We start from the raw sequence: 25,515 nt of genomic DNA on the forward strand, positions 1-25,515 counted from the left end.
GGGGCAGGAAAAAAACCCCACTGAGAGGTTAAAAAAAAAATGAAGCAAACCACTGATTCAGTCTAAATCCTGCCTGGAAGATAGCGCCTGCCATCACACCCAGCTTTTCATCAGAGGTGGAGTCACCTTCAACGAGCCACCTTTCAATGGCTGTGTTGGCCAGAAAATTATGTGTACTCAGTGGCAGGGCTGTCGAGACCATGCTGATAAAATTCCTATTGATGGCAGCCTGGGGACGCAGGGCGAAGGGATTGGAGAAGGCATGCCTTTTTCACCTCCCTCAGGTGGGAAGCCCATCTGCCGAGGCCTCACTTCTGCAAACTCCCAAGAAGTTCTAATTAAGACCTACTTTGCACAAGTGATCACAGTGTGATGGTGACACAAGAAGTGGGCCAGAGATACAGTGCAGAACACAATAATTAGGTGCAATATCTGATTAGCTGCAAAGATAATAGTTTTGTTTTACTGGGTCTAACATGACGCAAAGGATGAATTCAAAGAGTCAGATAATCCTTCATTAGCCCCTTGTACTCTCATGACAATAATTTATATACACAATAAGGAAGGAAGGACGGCTCCAAATTTAGAGTCTTTTAATAGCCCCTATGTGTAGTGCTACTTTAATGTATTCTGTACTGTTTTGCCACTTTTTGTTAAGCTTGACTTCTTATGATTACTAAAACATCGAGGCTCTGTGAAGCATTTTAAAAAGGCTTCAGAAGATCCTTTAAAGTTGGCCTCATTCACAGAGACTATATCCTGCCCTTTGTTTCTTTGCTTATCTATGCCCCACTGGCACATGGTTTGCAGAATCGCTGCACATAATAGCCTACACAGCACTCAACTACTTTGATCTTTTCTGGGGGAAGAGCAGAATCATCAAGCACTGGGCCCAGCTCTCCTTTCTCAAGATGCTTGACATGTTGCAAGCCTTAAGTATGTGATGAGCTTCCTCTCCTTGCAGATAAGATGGTGACAGTCATTGGTTAAATGTGACACATACTGTTTGATGAGATGATACACTTCATTTAGATAATATTGATTTCATCTGTTTTTACTGCTGATCAATATTGTACTCAGCTTCCTCTCTGCACTAACAATGTTTTAACTAAATTCATTAACAGTAGGGGTGTAACAAAACACAAATTTGTATTGAACCGTTCTGTAACAGGCTTTCCATTCCTTACAATACAAACTGAACTTTTGAACTAATCCTTTCACGTTTGGAGGATAAAATACACAGCTTAAATTGTATGAAACGAAGTGTTCTCAGTGCTACTGCACTCAACAAGGCAGCCCACACGACGTATCAGGAAACTTACCTCCCGCCCTTCCCATTCCCAAACCTAAACATTCTACAAAATAAATGAAGAGCAGTGAGACATGCTGGGAGGCAAACTACACTACTCTAGCTAATTGCAATATGGTTAGTACAGCCATTACCAGACCAGATAGTCTATAGACGATCCTCTGATAACCTAATAATTAATCATAATTATAATTATGAGGGCAATGGCGAGGGAGTGGGGGATTAAAAAAATGGTTTGCTGCATCTGTTACATGACAATCAGTTAGTTTTGAAGCATTACACCCCTAATTAAGAATATTAATAACAAAAGCTGGAAAATATGTGCAACAACATGATCTCCTAAGCTCGCCTTAGTAGGCTTGCCGTGGTTGTTGGTGTTACTAGTGTAACATGCTGTTCGGGCATACACCGATTACATTACTTGCCTCCCATTCCCCACCATTGTTTTGCATTTTTGATTAATTATTCAGATGACAGACGCTCAATTTTAAACAGAAATGTCTGCTTTGTAGGGTGGCATGGCGGTGTAGTGGTTAGCACTGTTGCGGTTAGCACTGTTGCCTCACAGCAAGAGGGTTCCTGGTTCGTCAGCGTGGGTTTCCTCTGGGTACTCCGGCTTCCTCCCACAATCCAAAGACATGCAGGTTAATTGGTGACTCTAAATTGGCCGTAGGTGTCAATGTGAGCGTGAATGGTTGTGTGTCTCTATGTGTCAGCCCTGTGATAGTCTGGCGACCTGTCCAGGGTGTACCCCACCTCTCACCCAATGTCAGCTGGGATAGGCTCCAGGCCCCCCGCAACCTTCAAGAGGATAAGCGGTTACGGAAAATGAATGAATGAATGTCTGCTTTGTACAGCAGCCTCGGAAGAGTCGCTAAGAAGATGGAGGTGTTCAGCCTGTTGCCTGCAGCTCTTCATTTAACAGCTGCTCCTCCTTCTTCCTACATTACTCCCTGCAATATTTTTAACTGATCCACTGTCAGATACCCTCCGAAAATGACCATTGTCTCGTTTTATATACCCAATTTAGATGAATGATAGCGGTAGTGCTAATCTCACTGACAAACACATTGCATTTCCTGTAACAACTAAATAATAAAGGTCCACTTGTGTTTTGCTAGTTGAATGCTTTTAATGTGAAGCTGAAGGGGTAGGAAATGTTCAGTCTGCATTAGCAGTCACTTTGGTACAGCCCTCTACAAATATTGAGCATCATCAACAAATACCTTTTTGTTCATAAAATGTTTGGTATAATAACACTGGTGATGTCAGAAGTTTACCAACCAGTTCTTTGAACAGAGACAGGTGTTATGATTTATATGACCACCTTGTCTTCTATTAAACACGTGGATCACATAATGACATAGTTCAGAGCTCTGAAAAAGGTCTCTTGTTTGTATACCTATTGTAACTACATTGGTGTTTATCATTCAGTTTGTGTGTCTGTGTTCATGAATGGTCAATATCTATGGAGTAAATGCCTCTACATGTATGACTCTGCTTAAATTAGCACTTGCACACATGAAGATGAGCCAGCTCTGCATCATATCACTGCTGACCTCACACATGATATGAGTCATGCAGTGATGTTTATACGCAGATGATGCATTTCTATTAGTACAACATGACATACAGAGCACAGTGCTGACTGTGAACTATGAGTGAACTGTGAGTGTGTTTTTGTATAAGGCTTGTGTCAGCTAGCAGCTTGGTTGTAACTCTTGACCAGGCCTGATTTTATACCCTGAACCTATCCGTGCCCTCCTTGGCATTTCAGCTGTTGGTGATGCACAGTATTTGTGCTGTATCTGTCAAATCTAACATTCACATAAGTTCACTTTGCACAGACCCAGCCGTCCTCCAACTGCACAGTATCCACAGCCTGGTGCTGCCACTGAGGTACATTCAAATCCATTTCAGCATCTCTATATCAGACCCTTGAGCTGATGTTACATATGAAGCAGTGGGAGAGAAAATGTAATTACTTCATCCAGAGTGTCTAAGTTACTGCGCTACGGAGAACGAGAACCCTCAAATGTGCTCTGGCTGAATTCACAGATCATAAAAGAGTGAAAAACAATGGACTTGGAAATTCAGCGATCATAAAACAGCGCAAACCACAGTAGAGCACTTCACATGTCAACAATCTGACATGTGGGACGTAGGCAGCATCCTCTTATGCAAAGCGACCTGTATCTTCAAGGCATAGCAGCCTGTGTGAATGGCCTTTTTTATTAACCGCTCTCACCCTTTGCTCAAGCATTTCATTCAGGATTATGCTGTGAATCTTTTTCACAGACTTCAAAGGCTGCTCTTCATTCATTTTGGTCTTTTGATGGCATTATGTTGGTTATGTGAGGTTTCCAGTTTCAAGGGCAGGTAAATTGCATTAAGTACTGTGTGCGATGGATTACTCAGTCTAATGTTTTCCCTGTTTGCACAGCAGTACAAGCGTGGGTTTGAAGAGGAAAGTGACAGGAAACCATAAAAATGTCCACTTTGGTTCCAGCATTAGCGAGACAGATGCCGTGTGCTTCAGCTCTGCTGGCAAAGTCTTCAGTTTGACTTTGTAAACCTTATTTCAGGGTTTGTTTTATTTTTTTATTTGCAAGTCTGCACTTTTTGGACAGTCTTTTTGGCCATAGGCACGTTGTAAACATAGTTACAGAATGTTAGTTATTCATGACTAACTCTATAATACAATTTAGCTGTAGAAATAAGAGCTTGAGTCATATGCCAATGATATTTTCATATAATGGGAAACCCTAATTATATGTTGCAGACTGTGGTTCTCAAACATGAAGATCATGTGTTTAATTTGGAGTGCCTGTCAGGGCCTAATCCTTACCCCCATGACAGTTGCATTTGTAGGAAGCTGCAGAATAAGTTGGAAGTAGATTTGCTCAATATAGTACAGCTTAAACTGGCACTGAGGAGAGAGAGAGAGAGAAGTGAAGCTTGGTGAACCCTCCTCCAGCGCTTTTTCGTATTTGGGTTGAGAAGCATAATCCAAATATATTGCTCCGAAATATCACATCTCACATACACTGTTACATCACTTGCTTTCTGTTGAAATTCTGCATTGCTGAGGTTGATGAAGGACAGCCGAGGTTGGGATCACACACACACTCCCTCAGCTCTGGCTATAATTGCCCTATATATAATTGTACACATGGGAGGCATAATGGCTCCTGGATCAACAGATACAAGAAACAATGAGGAATAACAGCAAACATGGCATATACAAAAAATACCGTGTTTGTGTCTGTGTATTTCGACGGTAAACACTCCAGGAGTGTGTGTACGTGCAATGCACATAGATTTTGTTTTGCCTGCCGTGTCTCTGAGCAGAAAGCCCAGGCTGCCTCTTTCATCTGCTGTCTGTCAAGTCCTGGTTAAAATCATCATTCCAGCAAGTCTTTTGCTGACCTTCAAACCCGAGTCCTCCAGGCCAACAGACATGCTAATTAACGGTTCGCTCCATAACCTACAAAGTAATTTCATTCCCTGTATGTCTGGCTCTAGAATGGACTCGGCATACTGAGATCCAGGACTTGAAAGTAGTCTGTTGGGTCAATGAATACCATCCGAATAATGCATATAAAGTAGCTTACAGTCAACTTAAACTTTCCCTAGTCTTCCAATAAACATGTGCATAGGAATGCACCCTCCTCCAACAATGTATCACTTTTTCAATTTTTCAGTTAAATGTGGAAAATCCATCTGCCTGCGTGCCCTGCAGGGACTGTATGTACAATCACCACAATGCTTTGTGATGATGTAAGTGTGAGGCGGGGACAGTACAAGCTCAGAATCAGGAGATGTCACAATCTCCACTAAAGGGATTTCCTGCCATATTGTTGAGGCTTAACTATATACTGAAGTTAGTAATGACGGCATGATGAAGCATGTGCTTATAAAATAGGACACCAGTCACACATTCCCACCAGAAAGCAATCTGGTATGTTCACGCTGTGAATACTGCACTTTATCTGCCATCTGTGCAGTGTACTTCCAAATTATATTTTCATTTTGTGGGATGTCAAAGAATATTAGAGGATCACTCTTAAATTAAAAAAACTGCAGGTCTTAGAAATTATTTTCATCTCATTTTATCTGTTGCACGTGCTGTTCATGCAGGAATTCAGTCGTTTGTTTGTGTGTGTGTTCATATCTGTACTCCCTGTCAACTTTATGGAAGTACTGAGAAAGTACTTTACTTTGTTAAAGGAGCTATATGTAAGAAATCTAAAGCAAATAGTCGTAAAATCCTCCTAATATNTTAGCAGCAGAGAAGCCGGACTTGCTCGAACGGTCCGCTGGAAAACCGAAGATCAAGGACGCGGTGACGTGGCCCTGCCATGGCTGCTGCCTATGGGCAAACAAATCAGTCTCCAGCGTGCCGCTGTCCAGCAACCTCGAATCTGTAGGGGAGGGGGNATTAGCAGCCGGCTCCTCATGAGCTGTATCCCGGCAGCAGCGTTAGCAGCAGAGAAGCCGGACTTGCTCGAACGGTCCGCTGGAAAACCGAAGATCAAGGACAGCGCCTTTAACTATGCCCCATATGTGTTGTACCAGTGTACCATAATGAATGCTGCTCTGCTCTGCACCTTTTTTTAAGTTAATATTAAATTCATTTTTAAAAATTAATTTGAGAAACAACATTAATAATTGTTGCTAATCTATGGAAGCTGAGATTGGCCGTGCTTCCCATTATTTTTTTCATGCAGTGATCTTGCGATCATTAATCAATTATTTTGTCATCTTGAGAAAACAGGCTTTGTTATCTCAAGATAGAGTTGATTATTTCATTATCTCAAGAGAGCAAGCTTTGTTATGTTGTGATAACAAGATCATCAACCTGTACCGCGAGAAAACAAAATTATGTTTTACACATTATCTCAAGAAAACAAGTTTCGTTATCTTGAGATAATGAGATAATTACAAAGAGGTTGTTTACTCTTGTTAGGCTACTTTATCAGAGATAAGGAGTACCAATGCCAGCATGCACAGGTAGCGTCTTGACGACTGTAGCAACTGATTAAAGCTGAAAATGTCGCATCAGAGAATAGTATTGATATTATAGATTGCATCAGATGGTATTAGTAATGAAGTGGTAATCGGATGTCCTCCATAGAGGCAAATTATCTCATTATTATGAGATAAAGAAATGAAACAACATTTTGTTTTCTTGATAACAGGTTGATTATCACATTATCTTGAGATGAGAAAACTAGTTTTCCTGAGATAAAATAATTAACTGGTGATCTTGATAACAACATAAAAAAAAATAAATAAATAAATAATTGGAAGCACAGCCGCTCTCGGCTTCCATACTAATCAATGATTCACTGCTGTGTGTATAACAATTTTGAACAAAAGAAAAGGATTATTTATGATATTTATTAGAAACAAAGTAGTTGCAACATGTTTCATTTCCACGTGCTTCAGTCTCTAATAACCCATTTTATTTTGGTTGGTTAAATGTGTCAAAGCTACAGCAGTGGGTATATAGTGTCAGATGGACAGTTAATAGGATAATTCATTAATAAATAATAACTGACAAGTAAGTAAATGCTGCTTTAAAAACATTTTTACTAATCTTTGTATAATTTCTCTACTTATTAAAGACACAATGTTTGAAAGTAAATATTACCTGAATCATTTGAAGGACAATTTAAGAAACCATCAGTTTTATTAGGAGTTGTATTAATTTTGTAATTCAAATGTCATATTAATTAATCACCTCAAACTGTGTCCGTGCTCATTAATTACCAAATAATCAAAGACAAAGCCAGACTTTAACAATTAGGGGGCACACAACAGCCACCATAGGACAGAATATAAAAAGCAGATAAAAAGAGATATTTCCATTTAGGTTAACTGATGAATAGGAAACCTTACTCGCCATGTCGTAAATATAAATGTACAGTTTGACTGATCAGGCATTAAACACGGATTATGTTCAACCTAAAGAACAAACCATCTGTCGTTATAGCAAAGTAGCACATCAAGTGGGTTTATTAGAAATCGGCCACTGCTGAGCATGCTATGTGCTGGCCAGCAGTTTTAACATTTTTGGACACATTATTCATCTTTTGATAGTGGGCTACTTAAGAAAGCTGGTCTTGATTGATTGTGATACTAAAGATGATGTTGGTGCAGCTGTAAAAACTACCGTAATTAACATTTTATATCCCTGCTTAGGGTTGGAGAAAGAAATCGTACACCAAAGCTCCTCTCTCTGATGTGTTCAAGGGACACTGTTTTGAAATGTTACTTTTAGATTGAGTTTGATCACTGCAGTGTTACACCTAATGTAGTTTTTTTATGAGAAAATGCACCCATTTTCCAAAAAATCAGTACCTAGCTTGAATGTCAGTGATCTGTGGTAGTCATTCTGCTATTGGCTGCTCATTCATGAGTAAAGCAGCTCTGCTTCTGTTTCTACTACCACAGAGCAGACCCAGTCATCTTACAGAAACCTTATAATCAACCCAACTACCTCACACCAAGATTCACCTTAATTTTGTATTATTATGGATTTTCTCTCAGGTCAGACAAATGTTGTTACCATGGCTGCTCTTCCAGACTGCTCCAAGCTCTTTCTCATTGTTGTGGCCATGTTTGAGCCCAGCACAGTTAGAGGCAAAGTGCTTAACAAACATGGTCATTAAACATTTTACAGCTCTTCTTTTCACCCTGCTGCAGATCATATTATTCATGATGAGTAACACCACTTTCCTTATCAGATATTGCATTAATGTGGCCTGGGGAGTTAAACTTGAGTGACCTCGAGTGTGTTGATTGGGGAGGTGCCAGGATCTCAGTCTGAGGTCACAGCCAAAACACTCACACTACAAATTATTACCCATATTTTTAACTGTCAATAATACACTGACCTTGTCACTGCTCTTTAATGACCACATCAGTCACCATTTATGACTCAATTAAAATGCCATTCTAAATTATTTATCAGTCAGTGCTTTGCTGGTCCCTCACAAGTCCTATGAAAGGTACGGTGAATAATAAAAACACCGTTCAGAATCACTCCTCATAGTCAGTATTAAGTGTCTTCGAAAATGTTGACTGAACATCGCTTGAATTGTTCGTCTAAAGTCCTATTGTTCTTTCACTGGTATGCCGAATTATGCCTGAATTTAAATGTAGCTGCTGTCAATGATGGATGAGAGCACAATTCAGTTTTAACTTGTCAAAAATGTCAAACTATGTTTCATAACTACTCACTACACCATCAAACTCAGTGCTGTGACACTGACATAAAAATATCGTGTGCAGACAAAAAGACACATCAAGTAGGAGGGCTTGAAAAAAATCAAGTTTGAATGAATGAGAACCAGGGTTGGAAATTAGCACAGCCATGGATTTGCTTCACTCACCATCCAAAAAAAACAATGGTAATCTGGTGGATGTTGGAGTCTAGCAGCCACAGTGGCAGGTGGACAAAAAGTTAATTTCCAACCCTGACAAACTTATTTATTCAAATTAATTAAAATACAACCTTTGAATCATAATGCTAACTTTGTTTTTGAACTAGAGTCTGCCACTTAACTTAAAGGGACAGTTCAGATCTTTTTAAGTGGGGTTGTGTGTGGTTCTTATCCATAGTCAGTGTATTACATACAGTAGATGTCTGTCGGCAAGCCCCCAGTTTAGCAGGCAGAGGCACCGACATGGAGGCTTAGCAATGTACTGCTGTATAGGGGTCAGCAAGAAAACATATTTTAGCCACCTATAAAAATCAACATCAGTTTAGGTGTACACTATATTTGGAATATTTTCACTGCTTTACCTTGCCGTCAGACAGCAACTTCCCACAGAGTGCATAAGCTGCTCTCTTCAAAGCCAGACTCAGGTAAGGAAAAAAGCAGAAGTTGCTGGTTTACTGCTGCCTCGATCATTTAGTTTGTTTGTGTTATTGTGTGACTTAGGTGTTTAAAAGTGTTGGTTCAGAATCACCAAAGTCACACAGTAACACCAACTAAACAACTGCAGCAGTAGACCAACAGCCTCCAGGTGGAGCGAGCTAAGATGACTTTTGTTGTCAATGGAGTCTGGTGGCTTTAACAAGAGTATAGATGGGGAACTGAAGCCATTTACGGCTTCCCTGTTGGAAAGGACTTTCTGCGACAAAGTAAAGCAGTGAAAATATTGCCAATGTAGGGTATACTTAATCTGACAATGATTTTTTTGCTGCATTTTGCTGCTGCCCCCCTATCCACAGCGGTACATCGCTTCCAGTCAGTACTCTTGTCTGCTTCTCCAAATTGGGAGCATGCCCAATGCCATCTACTGTAGGTAATACAATGAGTATGGATGAGTACCTCTTACAACCCCACTTCAAAAGATCCAAAATATCCCTTTAAGTGACAGGCTAACATTACTGCCAGACAGTTATTTACAAACTCTCCAAACAGCCTTACCTTTATCTTTGTTCCACATCAAATCAAAAATCACATTTTTTCCCATTTCATGCAAGCAAAGAGAACAAAAATAAGCCTGTTTACTGACAGGATAACAGGCATGCAAGAGGACAGACAGATTGAATGTCTGATTAAAATTGACATCTAACAATATTTTGAATCAATAGCAGAGCAGTTATAATCCATCAAATCACTTGGTGTGAGCTTTCACTGGGTTTAGTGCAATCTCTAGTGTCATCGTCCTATTTGCTGAACATTTGCATTTGAACACAATAATGTAGATTTTGTGTGAGAAGAATTATTTATGACCTGCACTGTACTGTAATTGTAACATTCCCACAATCCTAACAGAAGTCCATTTTGCCCTGTAACTGTCACTACAGTACAACTAGATGATAGTTAGAGACTTGTAAAAACAGAACTTGGTGATTATATGAATGATGGACACCTTTGTGTCGCCTCAGACAGTCGATGAACCCATTCACACTTTTCCATCTATCATCACCTCTGTGATGCTTCCAAAATGAGTCCTCCATGTGGGCTTAAATTGGCCAAGGACAGCAGAGATGAAAGATAGCCCATAATGAGGTTTCTCCCTTAGGAATCAATGTGTAGCTTTGTCCCAGGGGCCACTGAAGGTTGTCTGTAAAATCAGTCTACTGCAGGGTCCTGGCCTGAACAGCTAGCCGATCTATCACCTTGCCATCTTGTTGATGAGCAGAAGGGAGGTTTACAGAGTAACAAAGGACATTTTCGGACATACTTTGGCTGTGAATACATTAGTGCTGTAGCTGTGTAGGTGAACATTTCTGCGATATACTTGTCATGCTGTGTCATCTGCTGGCATTGCGTGTTACCTCCCTGATCATTGCACTGCATAATCAAATTGCCCTTTGGGAATCAGATGACTTTGTGTCTGAGGCAGATAATGCAGAATATGATGATCAGCTAAACCAGGCCTGACCTTGTGTGTCGGTGTAATCATCCCTGGATTGATATGAATCTGTAACATCAAGGATAAGTCCTCCCTGTGTTTGACAGCTGAGAGCAAAGAGTGCAAATCCATAATCTTTCACATGTTCTACAACATTTACTTTGTGTCTGACCTTTAGACTGTAATTCAAGAGGCGCTCTGCGAAGCTAATTATTATCGAAGCTTAATTGAGTAGGAGTTTAAGAAGTTGCGGAGTAGAACTTTGCCGAGACAGCAAATGGGGGGTGAATACAGATGTGAATCTTTACAACAGGTTGTGAACTTGAAGGTGGGAGATGGAGGGAGCCTGATTTGTATGGTGTGAACATGTAGTGAACTGGGTCTGAATCTAAAGCGCTCTCTCTCATTTACTTTCTCTGTTCTCTGCAGTCCGTCTGCTTTGAGGCCAGGCAGCTGTGTGGGGCACCGGGTGTGGATCCTGCTGGCCATGACCCACCTCACCTTGGACTTCTCTGTGTGCAGCCCCCTCAGTCAGGGCATGGGGGTCAAACTCACGCCTAAATCGGTGCCTCGCTCTCGACCTCGCTGGCAGCCACTCTGGGACACACCCAACAAGCTTCACTGGAGAACAGTCAGCCCATTGGCCCGCCGGCTCCTCAACCCTGTCCCTCCACCCCAAGACAACAGGGCAGGGCTAGGGCCAAAGGTCAAGGGTCAAAAGCATCGGAAGCCAGTGCATAAAGGACAAGCAGCGTGTAAGGAGTGCCGGTTGAGATACTCTCAAAAGGAGACAGGTGATCCTTTGGCTGTAATAGCCGAAGCTCCAGCAGCTTTACCCAGCGGGAGCAGAGGAGACACAGTGAGGTTGTTACTTAGAGCTAGGAGGCAGCTCAAATGGGACAGCTATGACAAGTCTCAGGAGGGCCGAACTACCACAGTGGCTGGATTTATCGACTGGGGACCCACAGGGACAGATAGCATAGATGAAGATGGCAAACCGGAGCTCAACGTGACGCTGTCCACCAAGGTCTCAACTACCACAGTGGCCACAACCACTAGCACTACACCCAGGCTAGCCCAAAGGACGTTCACTGTGGTGACCACACCAGAGCCCAAGAGGCTCAGCACCACCAAGGCCACTGTCAGCTTCGGGGAGACTGTCAAACCACCAAAGCCATATGGGGACACACCAGGTAAGACACATTAAACAGCTCATCATCGAGTGTGAATTTCATTTTTAATATCGAAGAGTAATCTAAAGAAATTATTGTTTGAGTTGATTTTGTTGCATCTTTTGTCTCAGTCACATTTTACAGACTCACCCAATATCTTCAATACAAAGATGTTTCCAAATGTGCTCAAAGCCAGCAGTGTCCAACCCTGTGCTCTCAGTTTTGTTCTGCAGGTTGTCATTTTAACAAAACAATTGCTCAGTTAGTCAGTTAGTCAGTCAGCCTTTAATCAGAGACATTTACCAAATTGATGAAATCAGTGCTGAAAACAAATAGGAAACCTGCATTGCCCAGAAATGAACACTGTAGATTAAGTATTGTTTCAAGTGTATGGTATCCAGATAAACAGGCTCTTCCTCTGCAAGTTTATTACTCCCTGCAAACAGTAATTTCTTACACTACTAACATAACTATTATGTTACACCCCACAAAATTGGTAACTGTGTCCTTTCTCATCAAAATTCACATTTCACATGTGCACCTCTGAGTAGATGTCAAGGTAATTATTATTTTGTTAACTGGAGGTCCTCTGTTGCCTGTGACCAGTATTTTCCCAAGGATCTGTCTAAAAGATGAAGAGTCAATCGTGGTGATAGGCAACATTTCATCCACCACATATCCAGCCACAAGCTTCATTAGTTCTTTGTGGCTTGTAGCCTGCAGCTGTCCACAATAAAAATCCAGTCTGGGTTGTTTAGCCAGTGTTAAGGCACAGCCATCGTCCATGGCTGACGAGGGCTCAGTTTCGGTGGGGTGGGGTGTATTTCCTGTCAGTCTTAGAAGGTGTTTCAGGAGGTTTGAGGTTGTGCTTTTCACAGTGGAAAGAATCTTAGTATCACTACTTGCAACAATTATGGTCTTGTCATCTTTCTTCCTAACAAAGTCTAAGTAATGGGAATATTTGCAGTTACTAAATGTAACTGTTTCCATCCTCAAAGCTAGCTTGCTACTTTGTGACATGCATGCAGGACAGTTACGAAAGTGAATACGGGAATGTGATTGATGTTTGGACTTAAAATCAGTAAGGGGGTGACTACAAAGGTAAGGTTGTAATGAGTGATTCGTTTTTTGGGGGTGACTATAACATTATAACTAAAAATGTATTAGTAATTCATTACACTACGCATCGCTGGGGAAAGTAGTATTATTATTACTGTAATGCTTCACTAATAATGTATCACAGCCCAACACTGGACCTTAGTTTGTCATGTGCTGAGGTATTTCCACAACTAATTCAGAAATGGGCCTTTTACCTGTGTATACCAGTGTACACACAATGTGAAGAGATCAAGACAAAATGACTGAATCAGAAATGTTCAGGGCATCAACTGAATATGTGACGGACAAATGAAGCAGTTCTATAATTCGATATGAAAGAGGAAACGTGAATAAAGTAGTATCAGTTTAAAGCGCACACTCTTGGCACAGGGGCAACATTCTCACCCTCACAGAGCCCCAGGTACTCCCAGCTTGGTTGTGCAGTCCAACAAACACAGTTGGTGTACGCTCACATGTGGGACGCCAGTGTGTGTGATCACATTCCTATCGTTGCACTGTACTTCTACTTGATTTTTGGGGGTGCCTTTATGTGTGTGTGATCTGGGGGGGATGGTGTGAAAAACGACTTGCTGGCAGGTTAAAGAAGCATTTGGCAACATTATGTGTCATGCAGGTAGCACTTGGCTGTTAACTCTCTCCCCAGGTCAACAGGGACAAAGGCCCTTCCAAAGGAATTTGGCAAATAAATTGCAAAGAATAAATCAAGTATAAAACAGTCATGCGGCATTTTCTCACACTTGTTTTTTCTAATGATACTGTAAACTCTTTTTACCTTTTCACTGTAGCGCATGACTAATGATCCAGAGTAATGATCTGCTTTTCATATAATATAATATTGCAGCTTGGGGAACTAGCAACTGATTTACAGACTGTGACTGTGATGTCCTTGACCATACTGTGGCCCTCATGCCTGAAACACTGTAGTTGAGCATATGTGATTTTATGGACAGTCCCTCTGTGCTGTGAACACACAAACCTCCCGGCCAGGCATATTAGATTTACCATTTCATTAAGTCCACGAGGAACACGGCTTTTTAAATGGACCATACAGGTACTCATAAAACATAAGTCATGTTTAACAACTTATGAAGCAAGCACTATGCTAATTGAAGCTTTCCCATTTGGTGCATTAATATAAATGTCATAAAATTAGGCAGCTAACAGTAAGGGTGATCAAAAGTCCTTGGCCACCTCCTACTCAATTACAATAAAAAAATGTCTGAAAACACGGATATGAATGTGAAAATTGCATACAGCAGAAGTCCTGCTGACAGAACATAGCCTTCACTGCGACAAAATCACAAAACATCTATTTTATGAGGTCAAAATGAATTCAAAAGCCAATTCATGTGTGCTGTTTTAGGACTTGTGTTTTCTATTAAGTCACTCCAAACACTTGAGTTAAATGCTGTTTGGGGAAATGTAGTAAATAATTTTTGGGTTTTGTGGAGATGTCCCGAGATGACCTTATCAATCTTTATAGTTCTGCTTTGTTGTTTAGTTTTTGGGATCTTAATTGTCCATAGGGCCTGTCAAGCTGTGCGTGTGGTGGTCCTACATACGTTTTTACTTGGAACTGTAATAATGTGCTCAGTAACGATATTATACCATAATTCCAATATTCTGATGATAAATATAAACTGCGTGTAAGGTCCTGAACTTGGACCTCAAGCAAACCTAGATCTCATTGTTGGTATTAGTGTACTCACTAGGCCTGCAACTAAAAATGATTCTCTGTTGATTGTTTTGTCTCAATTAATCAATCAGTCTTTGGTGTATTAAATGTCAGAAAATGGTGACAAATGTTAGTCAGTGTTTCCCAAAGCCAAAAATGATGTCATAAAATATCTTGTTTTGTCCATAGCCCAAAGATATTCAGGTCACTGTCACAAGAACATGCAGGTGGTACGGTCTATTGATACTGCAGAAAAAAAAAGAGAAATGAGAATCGAAACAGTTTCAAATATTCAGAATTGATATGTATCGATAATCTTTTTTTTTTCACAACATAAGCTGATTTTACTGTAGCCTCTGCCTACCATTCATGCTTAAAAAAAATAGCATCGCTTAGCTTTTATGTGGGGAAAAAAATGACTATCAAAGTATGTGGTATAAATATATGTTGTACTATGGTGACTGATGTGTACGTAGTGAACGCGCAACGAAATGGCAGTATGTAATCGTCTTGTCAGCGTTGTTGTGATGTCTTCATTTTCTCTTGATTGGGAGGTGAGTGTGAGACCAGCAGTGATTCAAGATGATGGCTTGATATTGTATCCTGGAGGAAATCAGTCTTCACAGTTAACTGAAAGCTGATGAGGAGGGAGAAAAAAAAGTCTGCTCTTTCTGACTAGATGCACATTACTGTATCAATAAGCAGGCTGTGTCTCATCACAGCAGATGAATAGAATCACTTTTCAAAGCCCAGGTGCTTAAATGCTGCAGAAAACTTTCCTTTTGCTTTCACAACACATTAACCCATGTCTGTCTCATATTGGCCCCAAGGCAAGACATAATTACCACACCGACAGCGCAGCATTGAGTTGCTGAAGAAATGAAACTATTAGCGAAGGAGAGGCGCTTTGTCTCTGCGCCTTACTCTTACCTTTCCTGCTTTGTCTTTGAAGGTGTTTATAGATACATTTCATTCAGTCTTAGTCTGACTAATGCAAACTCAGACAGGAAAACATCAAGCATCTTAAAGTGATGATCTTAATCAGAGCAGGTGATAATCAGAGCTTACCTAACAGTTTAAATGACTTAGATTTCTGCCTGTGTCTTGTGATGTATTACAGCATGTATTTAAATACTCTGTCCCTTGTGGAATAATTCAAGGGAAGTGGTTTTACACACAATTGACGAAATGGGACACAAACACATTGTACACAACTCATACTTAAATAAGAGAGATACACTTGCAGATCTGGATGATCAGATGTAATATATTTGTCTGTCTTACACTGGTGAAAGGATATATCTTGTTCATTACAGTTTGGGTCTTATTTTTAAAGATTTGGCCGTCACTTCTGTCAGATAAGAAAACATTGTATTTACCAGTGTAATAACATGGCTACATTTTGATCAATGGATTTATATGTCTCAAATGCATCTTGGTTGCTTAGCTTTTTTGATATTGGACGGCTAGCTGATACATTCAAGAGGCATGAATTGGCTAAGTGTAAGTAAAATGTTATTTTAAACCTCAGGGTTATATAGCAGCGTGTGAGCTGCATATTAAAAATTCGATGTAAACATCCTTTTAAGAAGCATATTTTTAGTGGATAGACGAGTTGACATATTCATCCAAATTATACAGTAAATTCAAAACATAAATAAAAAAGCTGCCTCTGCCTCAGTAAGACTGCTGCATTACAGCATGTCATATGTCAGTGCCGAAGACAAAGGGCTGCTTTGGCAGTGCTGAAAGAGGTTTTCTGGTTCTTGCTCAAACAGATTCAAACTGTGGCATGTCAACTCCCATTTAAGGCGGATTTTGCGAGTAGGAGTTAGGCTGGTGCTCTTGCACACAGTGTCATGATAATTGAGATGTATTTCACTGAAAAATGCAAAACCGGTTCATGCATTTTCTATGTCTGCTTTCATGCATGCGCTGACTTTATTCCTGAATCTACAGTATGTTGGGGTAAAGATTGTGTGCATTTGGCACCCAGCTGTTTGGTGTTGACTGTGTGGTTCCTTCCATTGTAGTGTCGTGTTGTCTTCCAGGCTTAGACTCACTGTGCCAACTTAACCGTGACAACTGTCCCAGGTGAATGACGTAAGATCTACTCATGGCAAGGCCGACACATTTCAGTATAAGTGTGGCAGTGTGCAAAACATGCATATCCATGAACCCTTTGTGTGGGGGAAATGATCATCATGTCCTGAATGCTGTCGCAATTCCTCACTTTTTGATTAGTCCTAGTAAACAGAGTATGTGTGTGTGTGCACGTAAGATGCTCTGTGTCTCGTGTCTGTCTTTCTCATCCAGCGTCTCAAACAGTAACGCTTCAGCTCAGAGTAAACCTCGGGGAGAAACGCACCCAGTCACCCTGACATCACAGCTAATTGTAGGCTTAAAGCGTTGATGTAGAAATGACAAGTGGCTCATGAAATGTCTGTATTATGTGGAGAACTTTGACCAACAATTACCATATTTATATACAATGGGGGTTTTTTTTCCCACTGGCCATTTCATTGGCAGCATTTTTTTCTATATGTGGGGTTTGTGTTTATGCCAGCTACATTAACTGGATAGGAACTTTGTGTTTCCTGTTTGTGTTTTCCTAAAATATTTCAGTTTTGGAAAAAATAACATCTTCACATAAATGCTTAAGCCACTGCAGCTTTGAAAATCCATATATATCATTGCTAGTCAGGCTCCCAGGAACTGTGAGATTACAGCATGCGCATTCACCCCTGCAATAAACGGTCTGCATGAACTAATTCACTATGACTCATGAATACTGTAGGCAACCAGCATAAATTCAAGCCATTAGTGCACTTTGTCTCAGCCACGTAAGGCATGTGTGTATCATGACCATAATCATCTCATGCTGTGTGTGTGTGGGGGTGTGTGTGCGTGCACATCACTGTCAAACATGGATGCAAGTGGTAGTTTGTGGAAGGCGGCAGTGAGCAGAGGGAGGATATGATTCCAAAAAGCCTTTCTCACACTGAACAATCTGAATCTTCTAGTTTCTAGATCGACAGTGGTCCAATCATAGACTGTATAAGGGTCTGATGTAATCATTAATACATGCATCTGTTTCACCTTGACGACAGCAAAGAAATACAGTAGGTTTCAGAGCCAACCGGAAAAGTTACCAGTTTCCTGAATCCTAAAATGCCTCCTCACATTAAGTCAAACGTTTCACAGTAAACACACACACTTTGGACTAACAGGCAGAGTCTGATCATTCTGAGTCACTTCATTGAATTACCAGTTTGTACCACTGTGTGTGATGCCAGCTAAGGACAGTATAGCAAATATAGTATGTGTTTTAGTTTTGTTGCAACTTTAGTCAGGCATTTTTAATCTGAAAATGTATTTGCTTCCAGAGTGCAGATAAAAAATAATTTTTGTTTGGTAAAATGGTGACAGATAATTTAGATGGCAAATCTGCCATATGACTTGACTGTCAAATATTCTGTTTTGTTTGCATCAGTAAGTGTGAACTAGGTCAGCCAGTGTATTTTGTTTTGTTTTTTTTTGAGAATAAGGCAACATTAGAACAAATCTGCTAAACCTGCCATCAATGCACATATATTTATCACACAAGCAACAACATGTTGTCATTTTTTAATTTATTTATAATGCCTGATGAAGGTCCAGCGAGGACTACAACACTGACTACATTTATACGCACTAAATGTTCCAGTTCTAAAAAAAGACAATATTCCTGCTGAGCTGTTTACATAGCTAATGAAAATGAATATATATTTTACACACAGCCTTGCATACTCTAATTAACATGCCCTAACATGTCAATGATCACATTAGAATATGGAAGAGTGGAATGGCTGGAGCTGCTTGTGATATGTTGCTTATTTTTGTCAAAATAGTTTTCCACCAGTAGCTGACTTGTTCAACTGTATGAACACAGCCTCCCTCTTTCATTCCTTCAACCGCCTTCTTGAAAAGGTCACCATTTTGATATTCGTGCATACCTAAAAAGCTGCAGATATCCAAGTCTTTTATAACATTTAAAAGTAGGTGTATTTCTCTGTCCGACCTGAAATGTGGGATTTTCTTTTGGGCATACATCTCTACCCCAGCCTTGCAGAATGTCGGTTGGTTGAGTTCTGTACACACACGTCTTCATTGGAAAATACATTAGGGTAAAAAAGCCTTACTTATATATCTAAACACAATGTGCTGTTTTTTCAAAACCTGTATCACAGTGGAAATTTTGTTTGCATGTTAATGTAGTCAGTGTTTGAGTAAACTAACGTGTGTAGCAGTCAGTCAGTGTGTAGAAATGAGCCATGGACTTTTTATCCACATGGACAAGCTCTGTGCTTGTTCCATTAGTGTTTCTTGTGTGACAATTTGCCAACCGGTTTGATTTGGTTGGAGACCAACTACGTAATGACACAGAAAGTACATGACAGCTCGCCACAGCTTGTCTGTGTTGCACTTATTGACTGCAGGCTATGTGTCTCCACTCCCACTCACTGTTGGCATTGATAGTGGAGGACAACAAAAGGGACAACTCTTTCTGTTAGTGCAGAACATCCAACAAGTGCACGCTCTTCCCCAGGACGAAGACACTAATGTTGCTTATAATCGGTTAAAAGGCTTTAAGCAAATACATTGTGCCTGCTTCCTGTCTAATTTAATAAGTTTGATTCCCTTTTGCACTATTTTCATGCACAATTTTTCAATTATTAGTGTCAGCTGTCAGCATATGAGTCTTAGTCAGGCTTTGGCGGTATTTATTTTTTCATACCTTCCCGACATTTCACCGGAGTATGCAATATATGACAGTATTTGTGGGAAAAAAAGAAATAGACAGACAATCCAGCCTTGGTGGTTAATAACTTAAATGTCATGTGTAATTTCCTGTGTAGAGATAATGTGACACCGGTGTGAATTCTCAGCATCAGAACGTATCTTGTGCAAAGCTCAATCAATTTGGATACGAGTTTGTCTGGATGCTGTGGCTTAGTTGATGCCTCCTGTTGATCCTGCTCTCACAGCACTCTGGCCATCATGCAGGAGGTGGGAGGAGAAGGAGGAGGAGGAGGAGGTGGTGGTGATGGGGGGTTATAGCTGTGGTGCCTCCAGATGCTCACTGATTGTTCCCGGTGATTGTGCTGCTCGTAACTGCGACCCCCCTCTACTCCACGCAGATGGAGCTGTCAGCTCCATTATGGATATGAGATGATTAAAACTGCAGTCAGTAAAGCCACTACTGATAACTTAGGTCTTGTTAGACGGTCTGAGAGTCGCAAGGTTAAATGTTACAGGCTCGTGCGGAGCAAGCACAAGGTACTGTGTGTTCCTGATAGAGTCTTCCAGTTGTAGCTTCCTGAAACAGACACATTCAGTGCATGTTTAGGGTGAAAGATGGTATCCAGTGTTGGAGCCAGCAGGTATTTAAAATAAATAGATCCATCTGGCAACAGTTCACGTCACGTTATCAAGTTTGTGAAGGGGTTGGAGGGTTAAATGAATGAAGTAAATAAATAAGTCTACATCCACTGTAGAGCAAAGTGAGCACATGTAAAATGTATGTTAAGTGTCTTGGCAATCTATTTTTAAAGAAGCGAGCTCAGTGAACATTGTAATGCAGCATTTTGACCTGTGGTAGACCTGTAGAGGTGTACAATACAGCCTCTTCAGCAGTGAGAGACACACAGAGAGACAGAGAGAAACCACTTTTCCCAACGGTTACCATGGCAATCCAATAAATTTGCCATTACTCTCTGTATTGACTCTGAATAAAATGGGTAAAAATGAATCTCCTTTTCTCGAGCGTTAAATCTGGACTTAAATGCTGATGCCCGGTGACAGGCGTGCAGAGTCAAACCCCCTTTCCCTGATTTACAGGAAACCGAGCCAAGAGGAGATGAAGGGGCCAGACTGAGCAGATGCTGCTTCACTTTCTGTTTCTCCGCTGCTCAGACTCTTTCTTCATGGCTTGACACATCTGCCTAAAGGAAGAGACGTGCAGATGTTGACTGAGACACTGTTTTGGATACAGGAGATTGTTTCCGTCAATCAGAGGAGATAGGGTAGAATCTTAATATGACCCGATTTGTTTTTCTATTTTGGCTTTATTTATTTTAGCTTTTGAGTAGAGATACTCCGATTGCATTTTAATGGCAGATTCTGATTTCCGATTTTTTTAAAGCTGATTCCGAGATTGCCTGATTTTGATTTAGTTATTTGTTTGTTTGTTTGTTTTTTCTAAGAACTATATTTGACAGAGAAAAAACATGTTACTTTAAAGCCCTGTATGTGCAGAGTGCAGAACTCCTAGGAAGTCCTCATAGGCCCCTCCCCAACTGCCGCATATGTCACCACGCCCACTTCAAATTTCTGACCAATCACACAATAGTTCTCGGACACCACACGAGAAAAAAGTTCTGCCCAGATGATGTGTCAAGAACAAGCTGCAAGAACTCCCAAACCAGGGCTGCAAGAAAAAAATGACGTCATTCTTTTCTTGCAGCCCTGTGAGAGAGAACAAATTTCTCTGTTCTTGCGGAGTATGTAAAGGCCTTAAGTCACTGGAAACTTAGCTTGAAATTGTAAAAATGCATATGATATCAAAGATGATTGTCTCATTAAGCATCGGCAAAAATGTTATTACATAAATGTTATATTATATAATTAGAAAACCTAGTTCAAAAACAGCTCATTTGGCTGGTCGAACCATTTCTCAGGATGGTGGGGGTGTGATAAGTTGAAGCTTCATTGATAGCTTCCTTCAGCTAAAGAAACGTTACCTAGCGTTTTAACATTTTGCCGCCACAGAATAAACTGCATCAAATGAACCCTCCTTAGTTAGAAAGCTAAATAGATTAACTAGCAAACTAGGTAGGACCACCCAAATCTGTGTTTTTAATTGACTAGCTATACCTGAAATATGGCCTAATGATATTAGCCTAATCATTTTAGCAGTTTCCATGCACTTACATGAAGTGGTTAGCATTAGCTTTTCTCTGTGAAACTTTTGAGCCTATCTAGTCTAATTGGTTAACTACTAGACTGGAGTAGTCCACCATATTTGTGTTTTTATTGAGCTATTTATTGTTCTATTGAGCTATGGTGCAGATGTACTTTTGAGGTACTTCAGTGTTGTTGAAAAATGACAGGGTGTTGTTTGACAGGAAAGACAGAGGGGATGACAGAGCATGCAGAGGGATTGGAAATCAAAGCTAAAACATTGCAGGTGCATGGTATGTTTACCACTCCATTCACCTGCTAACAATCCAGCAAAGCTTTGTTTGGTAAAAAATGCCTCCTGTCTCTGACATGACAGCTCACAGATTTCCGGATGGTTGATCGAAGCTGCCTCAGTAGCAATGCCATTTTACACCCACCTGAAAATTGCAGTCATTTCCATTTGTCTGTTGTTAACAGGAAGAGCTACTGTGTGTTCTGTGCTGTTCCTAATACTGGCAGGCACACAAGACAAGTGTATCTTCCTGTAAAGGATGCCATCATCGAAGCAATATACTTCAGCGACCCTCTTTTATTTCGGCCAGTCTACCATTTACCATCCAGCCTGACTGAATTATGCAGTGATGCCTTTGACACTTAGAGAAAAGGCATGTAAGAGTAATTGTTTCTGATCTCTTCGTCTTCAACTTTCCCCTCCCCTCTCTCTCTGTCCCACTCTTTCTCTCTCAGCACCTTCTTTTTCAATAAGTGTTTTAGATTGCTTGGTGACTCAGTGGAAATCAGCCCAGATTGACACTTTGACACCAACGTTAATTGGCAATTCCTAACTATCAGCACACCGCCTTTGACGGAAGTCTTCCCCCAACCTGTCCTGCTCAGGTGCATGGCTGTAGGGGAGGCGATCTTGGAGGGGTCATGCAGGGTATTAGCGTGTATTGAATATGCCTGTACAAATGTGCTTTGTGGTGTGTGGGAGTGAGGTAGCTCAACCTCTGTAAGCTGCAACTCTGTTTTACAAATGAGGGGCCTTTCCCACATTTTTCAGGAGCTTTTAAGCCAACACTGCGTGGGTGTAAGCACCATTAGCCCTAAATGGCTCTTTGCAGTGGATGCCTAATAGGGCTTACTGCTACATACAGACGGTCCAACTTACACACACACAGTAAAGACTGACAATAACTCATACATACATGCAAAATGATTACATAGAAATTCTATTTTCCTTTTCATTCGTCCAGTATTGCCTTGTTATGGCACTGTTACTCAGAGGACAAACTGCCTGCAGTTTATAAGATGTCACTTAATTCACCATGGAAATTGGAGATAGATAAGTCAGGAATTCAGCAAGGTCAAAAACTGCCATATAAATGCTTGCACGCAGAGGCTGAATCGTTTTTGTTTACTTAAAGGAGCAGTGTGTAGTATTTAGCAGCCAGCTGAAACTTCTCCTGTATGCCAAGTGTGAACTTCTGGTTAGGATTCCTTCATTGTTTAGGAGGTTTTAATTGGGAGCCAAATTATCCACAGAGGTCTCTTCCTCTCCAAACAGCCTGACCTGGTGATTAAAACAGGTAACAACACCAAATAAAGCTGTTTCAAGTTACAAATCGATGTTTCTCTTAGGCTGTTTGGCTCATTGCAGACAGTTTGCTAGCCCAGCACCTGCTAATGTCTGCTCACCTTTTTTCCCCTAGTAACTAAAGATGCAGATGTTCAGGGGTTTTTTACCAGGCGCCAAATTATCTGCAGAGGTGTCTTCCTCTCCAAAACAAATGGACCCAGTGATTTATAAACACTGAATAAAGTGGTTTTACATTGAAAATCTGTATTTTTCCCCTACTTGTCACAGAGGGGCCGCTAGCTACAGTAGCTGATGTGAAAATGCGAATGGCCCTGTTTAGAGCCAGTGGTTGGTTTGTCTGTTCTGGGCAACTGTAGAAGCATGGCAATGCAACTTGGCGGACTCAGTGGAAGAGGACCTGCTCCCTATGTACATATAAAGGGCTCATTCTAAGCCTTAGAATCTAAGGTAATGAAAACACAACCATTCTTATTTTCAGTGATTATACACTAAAGAAAACATACCTATTATATTATGTTCCATGTCTGCCAATATATCCCCCTAAATCCTACACACTGAAGTTTTTCCTGATGTTATGGCTGGCTTTAATAATATGCACTCATATGGAACATATTTCTTTAAGTACAGTACATCATTTTGATGTTATTATTGCAGGATGCTGTGAAAGTTTATTCATGAGGTCTGTACATATTCAGGCAGTGTAAGAAAATATATTACTGTAATTGTCTTCTACTTGCTGTATATTTGAAAAATAGGAAGAGACATTTTGAAATGCCACAGTAGGAAAAGCACAGGTGTAAATCATAAAATTAATAATGGCTGAATCCCATTCAGTTTCATGGCCCTGGTATTGTGCATGTTGGCTCACTGTCACGCTGTCATGACTTACTGGGACACTTGAATAGAACAGAGCTGTCGTTAGTGTAATTAGTGACACCTGTGCTTTTCAGAATGTCCGTGGTGAAAAATGCATTATTGTCCTTCATTCAAAATGTTAAAATGCTCTTCATGACTAATTATTTAATGGAAAGGGAAATCACATATTGTGCATATGGCAAGCATTGTGTGTAGAAATAAGAGTCTAAGCTATTGCTGACCTTTCAGGTTAGTACCCGAGAGTTACTGTCTAGACACAGCTCTGTGTTCCTCACATTGAAATGACATTTCGGGATTATCTTGTTTCAGTAAAGCAGCTGCCAATACCTTTTTGTTGTTTGCAAGAGCAAATTACATCCCTGATAAGGACCAGTTCTAACAACATCACAGCAGTGTGATGTATGTCATAAACACAGCCTTAAATACCACCTTACAACTCCAGAAATGTGCTCAGTTTTGAATATAATACACACTCCTCTGACTAGAGCTATGAAGCCTCAGGTTTGAGCTTAAAGCAGCACTAAGAGATTTTTTTAGCCACTTGGGGGCGGCAGAACAAACTGCAAACAAATCGTTGACATTTTATCACCTTTTAAAGTTGTTATGGCAAAAGTGTTACACATCCAGACTCCTATATTCATTCTCCTTTTAGCTCTGTTTTGATGTCCTCCTACTCTGAGGGTAATATATGGCTCTTTAGCAGCTGGTCACTAACTTTGTCTGCTGTTTGATACTTGCCAGGTAGCATGCAGTGGCTTTATCTGAGATTTATCAGTAAAAACAGCTGCCCACCACATTTGAAAACAAGGTTGATGAGAGAGATAGTGCTGGGCGATTTTAATTTCAATTACGATTTTGGCCTCTTCAATTTTGAAAACGAGATAATTGTGATAAACGATTATTGCGCTCAGAATGGTGCTCTTGTTTTGTCCTGTGTTATTAATCCAGCGCACCCCTTCTCTTTCCAGCGGTGTGCTTCTGCAGCTCCCTAAAAGCATAAATTCACTCCCAGACAGGCTGTGGCATGTTTGGTTCACCTCAAGTCTCTTTTTTAGTTGAATAGTTTTTCATTTGAAGAAAATCCACTGTAAAAAAGACAAGTTTTATGTAGGTTAATAAATGGATGATGTTTCCAAAGTCAGTGAGTAATTGTGTACGCTACTCAAGATCTCACACACACGATCTCAATCTTGACCAACATAATCATGATTATTGTTTTAACCATAATTGTGCAGCCCTTGAGATCAGTGAGGCGCAACCATTCATTTATTTACAGTTAAGTTAAAGGTCTTAAAACTAAAACAATAAGCTGAAAAACTCTGTACAGCTGACGGGCACTGCAGAGGCTGGTTATAGTTCTTTGGGTTTGCCACTATGAGCAACACCTCTTTGATTACACATCGTCATGTAATATGTTAAACTTTACTGAGACAAATATTGTATT

General features: G+C 40.5%; 1 protein-coding gene across 1 annotated transcript in view; it reads left to right on the forward strand.

The window, feature by feature from the left end:
* ajap1 (adherens junctions associated protein 1) overlaps positions 1-25,515 on the forward strand; it is a 59,635-nt gene that overhangs the window by 24,500 nt on the left and 9,620 nt on the right. The window contains exon 2 of the mRNA XM_050066244.1: positions 11,117-11,880. Within this exon, the coding sequence (XP_049922201.1) occupies positions 11,117-11,880 (764 nt within the window). The remainder of the gene's footprint in view (positions 1-11,116; positions 11,881-25,515) is intronic.

This window comes from Epinephelus moara, chromosome 16 (assembly GCF_006386435.1).
Source record: "Epinephelus moara isolate mb chromosome 16, YSFRI_EMoa_1.0, whole genome shotgun sequence".
Classification (NCBI taxonomy): domain Eukaryota; kingdom Metazoa; phylum Chordata; class Actinopteri; order Perciformes; family Serranidae; genus Epinephelus; species Epinephelus moara.